The sequence below is a fragment of the Pecten maximus genome, chromosome 19, assembly GCF_902652985.1.
Source record: "Pecten maximus chromosome 19, xPecMax1.1, whole genome shotgun sequence".
Classification (NCBI taxonomy): domain Eukaryota; kingdom Metazoa; phylum Mollusca; class Bivalvia; order Pectinida; family Pectinidae; genus Pecten; species Pecten maximus.
The window spans coordinates 20,252,141-20,270,375 of NC_047033.1; the positions used below are offsets into that span (position 1 = coordinate 20,252,141).

Sequence of the window (18,235 nt, forward strand, 5' to 3'; positions counted from 1 at the left end):
AAATGATTTAATGTCTTTAATATCACCATACCAAGCAATAAATATACACCGATGAAACGCACAACAGTACATTTAAGGCATCTCTTTATAAACACATACTTCATACCTTATATTCAACATGTTTTATGACCGGTGTCCATTTTAAGCTTCAACAACATCTTGATCTTACTTACTCTTTTTGCACCGTCAACAGACATAATCTTTCTTGGACAAAGCGAGTTTGTAGTAGTTAATGAAAACTCTTCTCAGCAATATAGCGCGGCTCGTTGATTGTGGTCCAAAGCCATTGGAGTAAAGTGACTTTGTAACGGACACATACATAGGCCGAGCCGTGATTTCGGATTCCTATAAATGTGTGATGACACATACCTGAGCTCCTCTTCAAATTGCATTGTCTGCAGATTTATCGACTGAGCTATCATAACATCCGGTAGGAACACTTAATCATACTGATTCTACCTGTTTAGTTGTACGCCATTTAACTCGATGTATTCATCAGTATTTGTATTACACAGACCTTCGCTTGGTTTTAAGCGTTTATCCTCTTTTCTATAATTTGTAATACCAATGGATTGAGTCGAATCAAACGAATAAGCACTTCGAAATGTCCACTTTTGTTTGTGGCATTTCTTGCTTTTCTGACTGTCTGAGCATGCGCAGGCACACAATTTGTTTCCATTAGTTTCTGAGCCGTCAATCCTTGTGCACTTACATGGAGCTAATGTCTGTATTATGTTTCCGCTAAATGCTAAATATATCCATGGGTTACAGCAACTGTTCAAACTCGCCAGCAACAACATTATCACCAGGGCATTGTCTGAAACGGAAAACAATTCTTAATGAGCAATTTCTGTCACAAATTGTAATTTAGGAAAGTAATTGTATTTGAACATAATCAGCATGACTTAAAAGTGTTCGTCCTATTGCGTCACATTTCATTTCAATTAGGAAAGCAAAAAAGTCAGAATGTAAAGTCTACTAAAGAACAATGTAGGCGTGCTTGTCATGACGGTTATGGAGCATGAGATATAATCTGACTTTGACCTTGATTTACATTGTGGGTTCGGTTATGAAACACCCGTACTCTTTCAGAACACTTGTTTTTAAATTTACAAGGTAATTCTATAATTCGTTGATAGTTTGCCATCGTTTTCGTTCGTTTGAGCTAGAATTAATTTTGTAAAAATATCTAAGAACAACCAAGTATTTTGTTTGTTAAATGGTTTATTTATGAAAAAGTGAGGAAAAAGTGATATTAAAAAAAAAAAGGTGGTCAGGCTCTGGTTAAGATTTTTTATGAGGGAAATATGTATTGGACTGGTTCTTATGCTTCAGTGGTACATTTAGAACTATATCTTGGGCAAAAGCAATGATCTCAAAAAGTACAGCATAACGAATGCATCAGTGAATGTATCGTAATATAACGATGGAACTTGATTTAGTCACTTAATTGAAACATTTATCAAGTAAATTGTATTAGGATATGATTATTTATGGTACATGTACAAAATGTATTTGAAAATAAGGCTTAGGCTTTAAGAATAGGATTGAAAGGGAACACAAAGTCAATATATTTCAAGTTTTAAATATTATCACAGAATGTAATTAGAATCTAAGCGGAATGTCATGTCCACGATTAACGAACACTTTCTCCTGTGGCGATGTAATTGTTTCGTGAACGACTTGAAAATGGAAATTGAGTGAGAAACATTACGAAAAAAACCTAGGAGATATCGAGATGTTTTGACTGACTCAGGTACATTTTTAAAAGGTAAATGTTTATAAACGTATCTACATTTTCCATTCAAAATTACAGCAGGGACGATAGCGAATGAATGTGTTTCGGTCGGAAAATGTTCGGATGTTTCCGTAATGTTCTGTGACTAATCAAAGCTGTGCAACAAATTCAAATGATAGACTTCATTCACAAATTGTATTTGGAACACAAAATCTCATTAATATTTTCGTTTGAAATAGATGGTTAAACATTTGCAAGGATTTAACAATTAATTACATTATAAAAGGAAAATTGTCATAATGTTTAATGCGGTTAAACCATTGCCACTAAAAGCCGGTTTTGGAGCTGTGAGCCAGAAAATTTGACATTTTGTTTAAATTCGTACTGAGATGATCAATAAGAATTACAATCAAGTCAAGGATGCTACAAAAATAATTTTGATTAAGGCCTTGTGTAATTGAAACCAGTAACTGAATCGAGCCCGATCGCGAATATTAACGAGACGAGGAGTTTGATAATAATAAATAACCCCCAAAGGAAATAAACCAATGTAATTATAAAATATTTTACACACTTCCTGATTGGCCAAAAATAAAGCCACATGACTCCCGATAAAAATTCATATTTACCAGCCAAAAATTTGAAAATATTTTATGAATTACTTTTTCTTGGCATTGTCCAACAATTTCTAACCAGTACATTCTAAGCAAACGAAACTTATCAGTAACTCTCAATGTTTAAACTTTTTCCATTGTTTTTGAATTTGAATTTATTTGTGTGTTGATAAAATATTCTGTTATATTTACAAATGCTTCACATATATGCTACTTGGATACACTGCTTCTCTTTCCTCTTTTGAATAGAAATATTTATATTAAAATAAAACTATCAAAGAATTTTGATTTCGGTTAAAACGTCGAACTTTGTCCTCGGTTAATGCTTTTCCGAAGTTGATAAATATATGCATGGACCTTATTAAAAGGTTATAATTGTATATTATCGAAATGATTTAGCTTTCAATATCTTCTAAAACAGCTTATCTATCTGTCTTCTGTCTACATTTGTGTGTGTCTCTCTCATGGTTTGCCAGTCTTTCTATCTATGTATATGTCCGTCCACTATCTCGACGTTTTTCTGTGTCTCTTGTTTAAATCATAACCTTTCTGTCTTTGTTTGATCCTGTGTTTGTCTTTGTGCTTGGTTTTAGGGATATGAACTAATTACTTTTTCAGAAAGTTTAGTTCTTTTATATTGCCATTCATTTGTTGTATATCATCTAAGAGGATAATTTGTGGTATATAAATCGTTAAAATATTGAGTATGACAGAGAGCAAGCAGGTTTCAAAGTACACAGGCACCAAAGATGTATGTCAATCAATCGTATGACAGGGACACGGATGTCAGAAGGCTAATACATATATATAGTCTATAATTTAGTGTATGATGAATCCATTTCGAAAAGTCGTTATTATATACACTCGAGTCATGATCGATACACGTATTACATGTAGATACACAGTCATGAATCATAGCCTCATTTTCAAAGACATCAGTATATAATAAGAATGCTCTGATTTCAAGCATGACTTTAACAGAGACACAATCAAAAGTTAAGGATTCCAAGACACGTGCAATACAAGCAAAGGACAGACCACGTTTATAACACTGGTACTATTTAAACCTCTGCTACCTCTAATACTTCAAATACCATTGATACCTCTAATACCACTAATACTACTGATACCACTGATACCACTAATACTACTGATACCACTGATACCTCTTATACCTCTGATACCTTTGATACCACTGATACCGCTGATACCGCTGATACCACTGATACCACTGATACCACTGATACCACTGATACCACTGATACCACTAATACTACTGATACCACTGATACCTCTGATACCTCTTATACCTCTGATACCTTTGATACCACTGATACCACTAATACTACTGATACCACTGATACCTCTGATACCTCTGATACCTCTGATACCTTTGATACCTCTGATACCACTGATACCACTGATACTACTGATACCACTGTTACCACTGATACCTCTGATACCTTTGACACCTCTGATACCACTGATACCTCTGATACCTTTGACACCTCTGATACCACTGATACCTCTGATACCTCTGATACCGTGATACCACTGATACCACTGATACCACTGATACTACTGATACCATTGATACCACTGTTACCACTGATACCTCTGATACCTTTGATACCACTGATACCACTGATACCACTGATACTACTGATACCATTGATACCACTGATACTACTGATACCACTGATATCACTGATACTACTGATACCATTGATACCACTGATACTACTGATACCATTGATACCACTGTTACCACTGATACCACTGATATCACTGATACTACTGTTACCACTGATACCACTTATACCACTGATACCTTTGACACCTCTGATACCACTGATACCTCTGATACCACTGCTACCACTGATACTACTGATACCACTGATACCACTGATACCACTGATACTACTGATACCACTGATACCACTGATACTACTGTTACCACTGATACCACTTATACCACTGATACCTTTGACACCTCTGATACCACTGATACCTCTGATACCACTGCTACCACTGATACTACTGATACCACTGATACCACTGATACCACTGATACCACTGATACTACTGATACCACTGATACCACTGATACCACTGATACCTCTGATACCACTGATACCTCTGATACCACTGATACCACTGATACCTCTGATACCACTGATACAACTGATACCACTGATACTACTGACACTACTGATACCACTGATACCTCTGATACCACTGACACTACTGATACCACTGATACCACTGATACCACTGACACTACTGATACCACTGATACTACTGATACCTCTGATACCACTGATACCACTGACACCACTGATACCACTGATACCACTGACACTACTGATACCACTGATACCACTGATACTACTGATACCTCTGATACTACTGATACCACTGATACCACTGATACCACTGATACCTCTGATACCACTGATACTACTGATACCATTGATACCACTGATACCACTGATACCTCTGATACCTCTGATATCACTGATACTACTGACACCACTGATACCTCTGATACCACTGATACCACTGATACCACTGATACCACTGACACCACTGATACCTCTGATACCTCTGATACCTCTGATTTCACTGATACCACTGATACTACTGATACCTCTGATACCACTGATACCACTGATACCACTGATACCACTGATACCTCTGATACCACTGATACCACTGATACCACTGATACCACTGATACCTCTGATACCACTGATACCTCTGATACCACTGATACCACTGATACCACTAATACCACTGATACCACTGATACCAATGATACCACTGATACCTCTGATACCACTGATACCATGATACCACTGATACCACTGATACCACTGATACCACTGATACCATGATACCACTGGTACTAGCGATACCTCTGATACCTCTGATACATCTGATACCACTGATACCACTGATACCACTGATACCATGATACCACTGGTACTAGTGATACCTCTGATACCTCTGATACCTCTGATACAACTGATACCACTGATACCTCTGATACCTCTGATACCACTGATACTACTGATACAACTGACACCACTGATACCACTGATACCACTTATACCTCTAATACCTCTGATATCACTGATACCTCTCATACCTCTGATACCTCTGACATCACTGATACCTCTGATACCACTGATACCACTGATACCACTGATACCACTGATACCTCTGATACCACTGATACCTCTGATACCACTGATACCTCTGATACCTCTGATACCACTACTGATACCACTACTGATACCACTGATACCACTGATACCACTGATACCTCTGATACCACTGATACCTCTGATATCACTGATACCTCTGATACCACTGATACCTCTGATACCTCTGATACCACTTATACCTCTAATACCACTGATACCACTGATACCATATATACCACTGATACCTCTGATACCTCTGATACCACTGATACCACTGATACCACTGATACCTCTGATATCACTGATACCTCTGATACCTCTGATACCTCTGACATCACTGATACCTCTGATACCAATGATACCACTTATACCTCTAATACCTCTGATATCACTGATACCTCTGATACCTCTGATACCTCTGATACCTCTGACATCACTGATACCTCTGATACCACTGATACCACTGATACCACTGATACCACTGATACCACTGATACCTCAGATACCACTGATACCACTGATACCTCTAATACCACTGATACCACTGATACCACTGATACCACTGATACCTCTAATACCACTGATACCACTGATACCATATATACCACTGATACCTCTGATACCTCTGATACCACTGATACCACTGATACCACTGATACCTCTGATATCACTGATACCTCTGATACCTCTGATACCTCTGACATCACTGATACCTCTGATACCAATGATACCACTTATACCTCTAATACCTCTGATATCACTGATACCTCTGATACCTCTGATACCTCTGACATCACTGATACCTCTGATACCACTGATACCACTGATACCACTGATACCACTGATACCACTGATACCACTGATACCTCAGATACCACTGATACCACTGATACCACTGATACCTCTAATACCACTGATACCACTGATACCACTGATACCAATGATACTACTGATACCACTGATACCATGATACCACTGGTACTAGTGATACCTCTGATACCACTGATACCACTGATACCTCTGATACCACTGATACCACTGATACCACTGATACCACTGATACCTCTGATACTACTGATACCACTGATACCACTGATACCACTGATACCTCTGATACCTCTGATACCACTGATACCACTGATACCACTGATACCACTGATACCTCTGATACCACTGATACCTCTGATACTACTGATACCACTGATACCACTGATACCACTGATACCTCTGATACCTCTGATACCACTGATACCACTGATACCACTGATATCACTGATACCTCTGATACCACTGATATCTCTGATACTACTGATACCACTGATACCTCTGATACCTCTGATACCTCTGATACCACTGATACCTCTGATACCTCTGATACTACTGATACCACTGATACCACTGATGCCTCTGATACCACAGATACCACTAATACCAATGATACCTCTGATACCTCTGATACCTCTGATACCACTGATATCTCTGATACTACTGATACCACTGATACCTCTGATACCTCTGATACCTCTGATACCACTGATACCTCTGATACCTCTGATACTACTGATACCTCTGATACCTCTGATGCCTCTGATACCACAGATACCACTAATACCAATGATACCTCTGAAACCTCTGATACCACAGATACCACTGATACCACTGATACCCCTGATACCACTGATACCACTGATACCTCTGATACCTCTGATACCACTGATACCACTGATACCACTGATACCTCTGATACTACTGATACCACTGATACCACTGATACTACTGATACCACTGATACCACTGATACCACTGATACTACTGATACCACTGATACCACTGATACTACTGATACCACTGATACCTCTGATACCACTGATACCACTGATACTACTGATACCATTGATACTAATGATACCAATGATACCTCTGATACCACTGATACCTCTGATACCTATGATACCACTGATACCACTGATATCACTGATACCACTGATACCTCTGATACCACTGATACCTCTGATACCTATGATACCACTGATACCACTGATATCACTGATACCACTGATACCTCTGATACCTATGATACCTATGATACCACTGATATCACTGATACCTCTGATATCACTGATACCATATATACCACTGATACCACTGATACCACTGATACCACTGATACTACTGATACCACTGATATCACTGATACCACTGATACCTCTGATACCACTGACACCACTGATACCTCTGATACCACTGATACCTCTGATACCTATGATACCTCTGATACCACTGATACCACTGATACCACTGATACCACTGATACCTCTGATACCACTGATACCACTGATACCACTGATACCACTGATACTACTGATACCACTGATACTACTGATACCACTGATACCTCTGATACTACCGACACCACTGATACCACTGATACTACTGACACCACTGATACCACTGATACCACTGATACTACTGATACCTCTGATACCTCTGATACCACTAATACTACTGATACCACTGATACTACTGACACCACTGATACCACTGATACCACTGATACTACTGATACCTCTGATACCTCTGATACCACTGATACTACTGATACCACTGATACCATATATACCACTGACACCACTGATACCACTGATACCACTGATACCTCTAATACCACTGATACCACTGATACCACTGATACTACTGATACCTCTGATACCTCTGATACCACTAATACTACTGATACCACTGATACCTCTGATATCACTGATACCTCTGATACCACTGATACCCCTTATACCACTGATACCACTGATACCACTGATACCACTGATACTACTGATACCATTGATACCTCTGATACCAATGATACCACTGATACCACTGATACCAATGATACCACTGATACCACTGATACTACTGATACCACTGATACCACTAATACCACTGATACCATATATACCACTGATACCACTGATAATACTGATACCTCTGATACCACTGATACAATTGATACCAATGATACCTCTGATACCACTGATACCACTGATACCATTGATACCATTGATACCACTGATACCATCGATATCCTATGTCCTATTTTAGTTGTTTTTTTTATGTGGTGTCTTACTTCAATATGATCCCTCTGCTACTTTGCTATATTGATAAGATAAGCCTTACTTCGCTTTGTTGTCTTTTCTGTTCCGTAATCATAATAAGAATTATAACATCCCCACCCCCATCCCCCAAACGGCGCTGTGAATAATATTACACACGTATGACATAAAGGGAGGCAACTACACTAAAGAACGCTATAGAAGGGTAAACACCATTAAAGTCCATGAAAGTTCGTTACTGAAGCATGAAGCAGGTGTCATTACGTTAAAATACTTTTAAAAATTGCTTTTGCAGTTTTTTTCTTTTGAACAGGTTAATCGCCACTCACGGCTCTACTAAGTGTTTTTTCACAATTTTGTGTGGAAGTTAAACTACATTAAATTATGCTGTAGTAGGTAATTACTAAGTACGTTAAGCTACGCTATTTAACGCACGTGCGACCTGGGTTAGATATATGACATATAAAACTTACTTGTAAGAGGTGCTGCTTCGTCATATAACCACCAAAGTTGAGAGACGAAAAATGGTGACCAACACACGATGTATGCCAGAATTATGACGAAAGTGAGTTTAACAGTTTTCAACTTTGCTCTTGAAAATCCTCTGAAGGAATGATTTCTTGGTACAAGAGTCACGTGATTCTGTATTTTACCATTCTGTAACGCAACTGACTGCATGTGGTCAGGAGTGTTGTCACGTGTGATATATTTCCCAGAATCCTTTGAAAGTCGGTACTTCCGCCAGACTGTATAACATATAGAACCGTAACATGCCAGAAGTATAAAAAATGGAATTATATATACAAACACCGTGAAAGACGTAATGTACAGCTGAAGCGTCCATGGAGGATCAAAATGAACCCAACAATCCATCACACCTGACCCGGCCTTTGTTTCTTGGTACTTAAACATTATCAACTGTGGTAAACTCATAATGGCAGCTATGGCGTAGGCGCCACCTATCATGACGTGAACAAGTCGGGGAGTCCATGTGTGGTTACTAAGAGGATGGCAGATCGCCCGGTACCTATCCACAGCCGTCATCACCAAGATATACGTCGACAGATACATGACAAATATCTGAGAATACTTGATGAAGCGACAGAGGAAGTCGCCGCCATACCATCTGTGAGTGATGTCCCAAATCAGCTGAGGAAGGATATTGAAGAACGCTACCTGCAGATCAGCTATACTCAAATGCATTATAAAGATATGCATTCGCGTGGATTTCTTCCTTCGGCGACAAAGAGCTATGAGAACACAACAGTTGCCGAGAATCGCAAGAGCGAATATAGCAGCTTGGACGGCGATCTCCACTCTAACAAGTTCTTCCTTCCGCTCGGGTGTGGTGGTGTTTCCATCCGGAACTATCGTCTTGGTAACGTTGTAAGTGTCATTTACCATTATATCAGCACCAACGAGTGTTTTCGACGGCCCCATTCTGAAAAAGAGAACGTTTACTTGTTCAAAATAATTCACATGTGACACAAAATTTTGTACATTTTTATATGATGACACACGAGGCAAAAGTACAATATATTTTCGATGGCTATGGATTTCTAGCGGGTTTCATCACTGACATAAGGACAGAAGAAGAGGATGCGTTCCGTCACGGAGGTAATTATCATATTCTCCCGTGTGAAGCCATATCCTGATCATATCCTACCTTCGTTTTATCGACTTAGAACGTTAGAATGACTGTTTCATTTTCATAATGATATTTTTGTTGTTCGTAGTTACATTTTATCTTAAAGAATGCTGATAGTTGAATACTTCAATTCAGTGGTATACTAAAGTAATGACGTCATGTGTTTGTTAGCAATGGTCATATACATTGATGTAATGGCGAATGGGGATAATCACGACAGCTTATAAAATCACTCCAATCAAATCGGTCTTTGAGACTATGAAACTCCGGAAACGAAATAAAGTATGAGTGAATGTAGTTAATTGAAAGGGTATATACATATAAAGAAATCCCTTGTATACGTATCTGGATTCATCATTCATTACAGCGGTGAAGCTGGGACAGACTGCTTTGATAAATGACTGCGTTCATTCTTCAATGCCTTATAATTGACGTTCAAGTGAATGTTTCTGACATGAAGTATTGGCAAGTGATTAATGTATTATGATTTAAGTAACTAAACACATGCGTACGGACGTCTTATTTCATAATATTAATGATTTACTGTATTGATGAATTTCAAAAAAATAAATGAATAAATAAAGAAAAATAAAATTGATGTCTGTCAAAAACAGGCATCATTTTATCATGATTAAAGTGCTTTGTGATCAAGAACGAAAGATGATCATGTCTAGGTTTTTTTTTTTGCTTTTTACTGTTTAAGCAAGCGTGCATTTTTGCTCTTTTTTTTTGTAACGATATTTTTCTTGTTTTCAAGGTTTGAACGTCCTGACATGAGGCTACGCCAAAGTTAATACTAAAACTCTATCAAATGAGGGCAAAACTCGCACAATTTGAATGGGCCGCTCTAAAAATTAGTCGAAGGAGAATAAAACTAGATGTTCCGGGATAGAAAGCGTCTTTATTAACGACAACTGTCATACGAATCCAGGTCAAATCCAACAAATTCTCGAATTGCAAAATAGGGATGATGATAATGGAACAACTATGTATACCATGAAGCATTGAACATCTTTGACTTAATATCGTACAAAGAAATAAATCTTTTACAAAACGAGATCCTCATATCGACCACGAAAATTTCCCATTGTCTACATCAGCCTACATATCTCGAAATTTTTGTTTTAGTCAATATTTGTCACGAAAATCGTGATGATGGGATTGAGTTTGTATATCGGATCAACTTGGTCATATACATGCCGTAAGTAGATGAAAAGCAGGGATGATGTTACTAGCCAGAATTAGAAAATTACCAATCATGGAGATGAAGACATCACGCTTATCGAACAACTAAGTCGTAAGCTGGACCTGATGGTCGCGTTCTAAGTAAAGATCGAAGTAAGTGGCAAATGTTGAAGACTCTGTAATGCCCTTGATTACAAGTTTTATTGAGTATATCAGATCGATATAGACAAAAAGGTGTTTTTTTCTCCCATATAATGGTGACATTGAAATACTGCTGATACGAACTCATATGTTTTAATATAATCAGCCTTTTATTAAAACAAAAACAAGTCAGTCGACAAACAGGAAGATATGCTTTATGCAAAACGTTGAAAAAGATTGGGATTTGCGTTAGAATAACCCCAAACATTCAACCATCTATTTCGAGGAAGGCAATGAAGTTTTCTAAGCACACCAAAATGCATGTGTACATTCCATCCCCCTATATGCATACAAGCATATCGTATTTTAAAACAGTAAGAAAAGCGTTCATTTTTTATTTTCTGCTTTATGAAATGCTATCATTACTTTTTGTCTATTTTACTTGTAAATTAGAGTTTCAATGCTGTTAAAAAATCTTCTAAACAATCTGAGCTTCTGTTTTCATCTTTTAAATTTAAATTGAATAAATAATTAAATGCATCCAGAAAAAATATATTGTGTCCTCCACTATACATTGTGTAAGCTGCCAGCGATGTACTATCTTTAAGAATAGTCCAGTGTATCAGGGACGAAGTTTTTGAGCTTTGTTAATTAAACATTTCTAAATTGAAGATACATCTGCATTCTCGTTGTTTACGTCTGAATTCTCGTTACAGATGATATGATGATTTGTAAGGCGTAACTACGTAATCAAGTGTTCAATAGAGTATGATGAATATCAATTGTTTTGTGATGCTCGTGTGTTATTGCCCGGCTACACGCAAGATTTACGATCTGAGTTGATGGTGTCGTGCCATTAATCTTTCACACATCGTGGCAGCGGAAGCCGAAGAGCTCTATTCCATCTGAAATACGTGTTTTGGGCTTTGCTTTTAATGACGTGTTTCACTTCTCGCAATTGGTAAGTGCTTTGCTGTTCACTGCGATACTGTTTTGTGTAATGCAACAACAACAACAACAACAACAACAACAACAACAACAACAACAACAACAACAACAACAACAACAACAACAACAATTACAAAATAAAAAAAAAATGTTTTGGGAAGTGCAGGTGGATCGGATAGTTCCATGATACACAGCATTGCAGATAGCTTATTCTCTTGGGACAGTGAAGTTGAATTTGTTTGCAAGTCATCCATTCACTACTGGTGGTTCTGTTGTCTCTAATATTCTATAATTTGATGTAATGATTTATTAAGGTTCAGTCTCATTTCTGGACTTAGAAGTATGGTGAAGAAGATGCTTTTTCTTCCAGAGCACATGGTCTCCTTTTTTGTGTTTGTCTATTATTTTTAGTCGATACATTTGTTGAAATTGAAAGTCCTTGCATTTAGTCTGTAGAGTTTGGGGAAGAAGCAATTTTTATCGAATAATACATCGTATATTTATACACATTACTAAGTGGATAACGTTCAAAGAACGTAGACATATTTTTTATTATCCTCTTAAAAGAGGACTTAAAAATTTAAAAACTTTATAGTTCTTGCTTAAGACAAAAACATCAAACCCAGCCAGCTTTTACACGAAATTAACCGGAAAACTGGTTAGTGCCATTCAAATTACTGCTAAGGACAAAAGCCTGATTGGGCAACCTCGAATGCCATTTATCATCGCAATTTGATGAAATATCACGAAGAAAACCATTAGACGCTTTTGATTATATTTTTTTCAAAATTTTATGTACATTATGTATGTTTAAGAAACTATTCTAAACATTATTAATCATATAAAATCTAAAGTATTATAACTGTTGCCCAACCTGTTGTCAAGCTGGTGTGATAGAACATTTGTAACCTTTAATTGCTTGAAATAAGGATTTTCGTTGTCGTTAAAATCATTTTATCAATGTATAAGATTAGAAAATGACACTTCCGATTGTAACGTCGCTTTTGATTGGCTAATACAGTGGCGTGATAATTTCTGAGACCAAATAGCCCATCAACAAACGTGTACAGTAGATTAAATTAAATGAATAACCTAGGATCTATTTATATTGTAATAAAGTCATAACACAAAAAACAACAGCAACAAAAAAAAAAAAAAATCAAAAAAAATCAAAAAAAAAAAAAAATCAACAACAAACAAAAAACAATACATTTTTTTTGTATTTAGTTTTTATTTTGTCTTGTTTGTGTTTTTGTTTTGTTTAAGGGGCACCATAACATATAAATTAAAGTCAGGTTAATTCTAAAAAAGTGAATATTTTCCTCCCCGACACTTTTTATTAATATTTCTTTTGATACCGTTTTCCATAGTTTGTTACAACTTTGTTAAAAGTTTAAATACTTCACTTACTCTCGAATAAGACATTGTTCGTTTAAAGTAATATCACGAACCCATGCATGGATACTTTTAATCCTTTCATTTCTCACACTGAATAGTTATATGTTTAAAATTATCTACCTCCAGGATAATGAAACGATTTTCAGGTTAACTTTGTGCTTATCCAATTGCTATGACGTTTCTGATAATGACGTAATTTGCAATTGGCTAGCAAAACAATGAAGAATCTAGACTGAATATCATTTCATGATCTCGTGGGCCGGATCTGATCTCGATAGCTGATCGATATTAAGTGCTGGATTGTTTGTTTCAGTTATGAAATCAACACAAGATAACACAAATTCCCAATAATTTCATTGTCAGTCCTTCGAGTAGTAAATAATAAGATGGAACGTCACTACAAAGCGATGCGCGAGACCGATGTATGGTATTATGGTTGTTTACTTTTGTAGATATCCTTATCACAATCTGTGTCGTGTGCCAATATACTTCCCTAAATGAGAAAGAGGTTGCCTGCGTCATTTGATGACGTCATCCCGATCAATATATATATATATATTGCCCCTGACATGTTCAGTGTGACTTGTTTGCACACATCAAGATAGAAATATGAATATTAAAAACGATCTGATTAAGAGTCCATGTATCTTATCAACTAAGACGTTTGTGTATACCATGTAAGTGTTGACTAGCACAGATGCATTCAGTTTATGAATGTTACAGCGAAAATGGTGCTTATTGGACAGTATGTAAACTAACTTCACTAACTAGTTTTAAGGTCTACTGTACATCAGATTATTCATTTAAATGTTGTGTAAATTACATATTAGAATCATGAGATCATGAACAATATCCATTTTAGGAGTTTTACTTTACAAAAACTTTCGAACCTGTCCAAAAGTACTCCTGTATATCTTTTTGATATGTATGTCAAACGTTTTAGGTACTGCTGTAAAACAAGTGCTGTAGTTGTACACAAACCTCATCCTTGTAGAATATGTTTTTTAACATTGGACCAGGGACCTACGTACAGTGTCTTATACGAAAACAACAAAACCTACAGCGTCTTATACGAAAACAACCAAACCTGAAGTGTCTTATACGAAAACAACCAAACCTACAGTTTCTTATTACAGAGACAACAAACACCACGTCGTCATCCCATAATATCCCCTTATACCAAACGTCATCACGAAAACAAATCAACAAACATTACAGCGTCATCTCACAAAGACAATAAATATCACTGCGTCATCACACAAAGACAACAAATATCACCGCGTCATCACACAAAGACAACAAATATCACCGCGTCATCACACAACAACAAATATCACTGCGTCATTACACAGACAACAAATATCACCGCGTCATTACACAGACAACAAATATCACCGCGTCATTACACAGACAACAAATATCACCGCGTCATTACACAGACAACAAATATCACCGCGTCATTACACAGACAACAAATATCACCGCGTCATCACACACAGACAACAAATATCACCTGCGTCATTACACAAAGACAACAAATATTACCGCGTCATCACACAAAGACAACAAATATCACCGCGTCATCACAAACAAACAACAATATCACCTCGGCATTACACACCCAACAATATCGCCGCGTCATCACACACAGACAAAAATATCACCGCGTCATCACACAAAGACAACAAATATCACCTGCGTTATTACAAACAGACGACAAATGGCAGAGCATCACCACACAGAGACAACAAAAATCACTGCGTCATCACAAAAAGTCATCAAATTCTTAAATGTCATTCAATCACGACAATCAAATTTATAGCGTAATCAAGAAAAGACAACAAAATTTACAGCGTCATCAAAGACATGGACAAAATTTATCACACACACACAAACGTTTCCAAACCCAGAGACATCGTAAATAACAGTTTTACGATTTCGCTCTCACACACAAACTTACTAGTGTCTAAAGCCAGAGACATCTTAAATTACAGTTTTACGATTTCGCTCTCACACGCAAACTTACTACAATGTAGTGCTTATACCGAGATGCATCCTTGATAACAGCTATTCGCCAAGATAACACTTTCCCTATGAGATAACAGTTATTATCGCTTTCTCTCATAAAACCGACATTTTACAAGTACGAAGACAAATGACCCTGATACAAATTAACTTAATAATATACAAACTTACCCAATGAAAATAGCCTCCATTTCCAAAATCGTTTTTCGTTCCATCACACAGATACAACAGGTAGTAAGAATACTATTAAGATGTGGTATACTGTCCTTTTATAGGAGCTCTCAAGTGATGTTTATTATTAGCGATCTGTTAGCGTTGTGAGTCCTACATCCTAATTCAATGTTATATAGAGGCTATCGACCATTCCCTCCTGACAATACTTCGAACTCGGGACGCGTAATTGTACAATTACAGTCAGATTACTGTCAAGTGGCCCCGATACGGGCGTAACAAAACTATGGAAGACAGTAGTGCTAGTAATTTACTACCGGTACAACGGAAAACCCCTTCGTGGTTCAGAAACGAAATGCTGATTTCAAGATATACAGGTGAATGATCAAATCATAACCAATAAAATCTTTCCTCGCACAACGGGGCGTGAACTTCTCGCTGTTGCGTGTTAAAACAGTTGCGCAGGACTATTGAAAACTAACGCACGTGACCTTAAAGGCTGACACAGATATATAGGTTTTTATTAAGTACAATGTTATGTCTATGTTGTATTTATAGAAACAGGCGACGTATATTCATATGCATTTGGTTATCTATATTCACTAGAATATACAATTATGGACTGCAGATGAGGTTTATCCCTGATTTACAAACCTGGTCTAAACAATATATACCGTAACCGAAAACCGAGATGAATATTGTGCAGACAATTAATTTATCATATGGCACTTCACATTGAGATTAATATTTTTTATGTAATGGATACATGGTAAGGTTCATTTTTGTGGAGTATTTCAAATATAAATGATATATACATTTTTAGAAACACCAGCTCTATATTGCGTTTATGACGTCATAATCTTTGAGACGTCACGATGCCCGTCACAACTATTCATACACCGAGTTAACTTACACATTTCTATTGCTATAACGATGTCTTTAACATAATTACAGATTCGTCACATGGCGGACTCGTCAAATCAGTGATTGAAATTAGTACAAAGCATTTTATTGAATGCGAGTATTCGAGAAGATTACCATATCTTTATACAGGTGACACGTGGCATGACGTCATGATAATTAAATATCGACATAACGTCGTTGTATTAATTCCCTGGCGTTCCCAATTGCTGTGAAAACCCGAAAGGATTTCGTTTTTGGGAAACGGATAAGATCGATTTTCGTTCCGATAGGGATTTTTTTTTTTTTTTTTGGTATGTGAGAAAGAAAACCAAACTTGGGTCTGTTCTGTGGACAGAAATATACATGTCTCAACCCGTGTGTCCGAGTTTGGCTGATCAGCGTAAGGTTAGCCACACTCTGTCCACGGAACAGGTCCGTGTAAGAATTTGTCGGGCTTCTCTTTGATTGTTATTTGCGTGTATGCAAATGTATTTCGATTAGTTGGAAAACTCATTGAGTAATTGATGATGACCCTCCATATGTCGATCTTGCTGGTAAAGTTTTGCTCAGACTGTTGTTAATTTTTCCTAATCCCAATAAAACCAATAAATTGTGTCAATTTCAGGCTTCCGTAGAACCAACAAACAGTTCTTATCTAACCCTTCTATAACAAGCATGGACACACTTGTTTTTCAATAATGGAATTGGTTTCATTCCACTTAATTACTTAGGCCGTGTGACGTTGTTATCGTTTATTTTGGTCGTGTCGACGCGTGATAGAGTGGCCTTTAGGTTTTGTCAACAGTATAGAAGTGGGAAACCCAACAAACCTTCTGCTGTATTATATTCTACAGTCATGATAAATTGGTATGTAAAGTGGGTTCTTTATAACCACGCTAGCGTGTGTATCATAGCTATATCTATCTATTAGTCCCCTGTGCCCATATTTACATGTCTTAAGTTCTTATGAAACAGCAGACGTTTTCTTTCCTGGAACACAACGGCAAATATTCATGAAACTGGTCTCATGCTCAAGCATTGAATCTGTGCTCTTCCAATCTTCCGTAAAAAAAAAAATAACAAAAAAAATAACAAAAAAATAACAAAAAAACCCCCAGATGAACCTAAACATATAAATACTATCTCAT

The 18,235-nt window shown here is 37.0% G+C and overlaps 1 protein-coding gene across 1 annotated transcript; it reads right to left on the minus strand.

The window, feature by feature from the left end:
- Positions 1-16,316, minus strand: LOC117317975 (cephalotocin receptor 2-like). The gene is made up of 3 exons (XM_033872946.1): positions 16,185-16,316; positions 9,142-10,109; positions 1-817 (listed from the first exon to the last, which is right to left on the minus strand). Exons 1-3 carry the CDS (start codon positions 16,226-16,228, stop codon positions 456-458), a joined length of 1,374 nt encoding a protein of 457 aa, XP_033728837.1. The 5' UTR covers positions 16,229-16,316; the 3' UTR covers positions 1-455.
- Positions 16,317-18,235: the final 1,919 nt, after the last annotated feature.

What these genes read in the sequence shown, in the direction of transcription:
- LOC117317975 (XM_033872946.1), bottom strand. Translation starts at nt 16,228, where the DNA reads ATGGAACGAAAAACGATTTTGGAAATGGAGGCTATTTTCATTGG. An exon ending in ATGGAGGCTATTTTCATTGG is followed by an intron (nt 10,110 to 16,184) that starts GTAAGTTTGTAT and finishes TCTCTTTTTCAG; the next exon opens with AATGGGGCCGTCGAAAACAC. An exon ending in CGAAGCAGCACCTCTTACAA is followed by an intron (nt 818 to 9,141) that starts GTAAGTTTTATA and finishes TTTCCGTTTCAG; the next exon opens with ACAATGCCCTGGTGATAATG.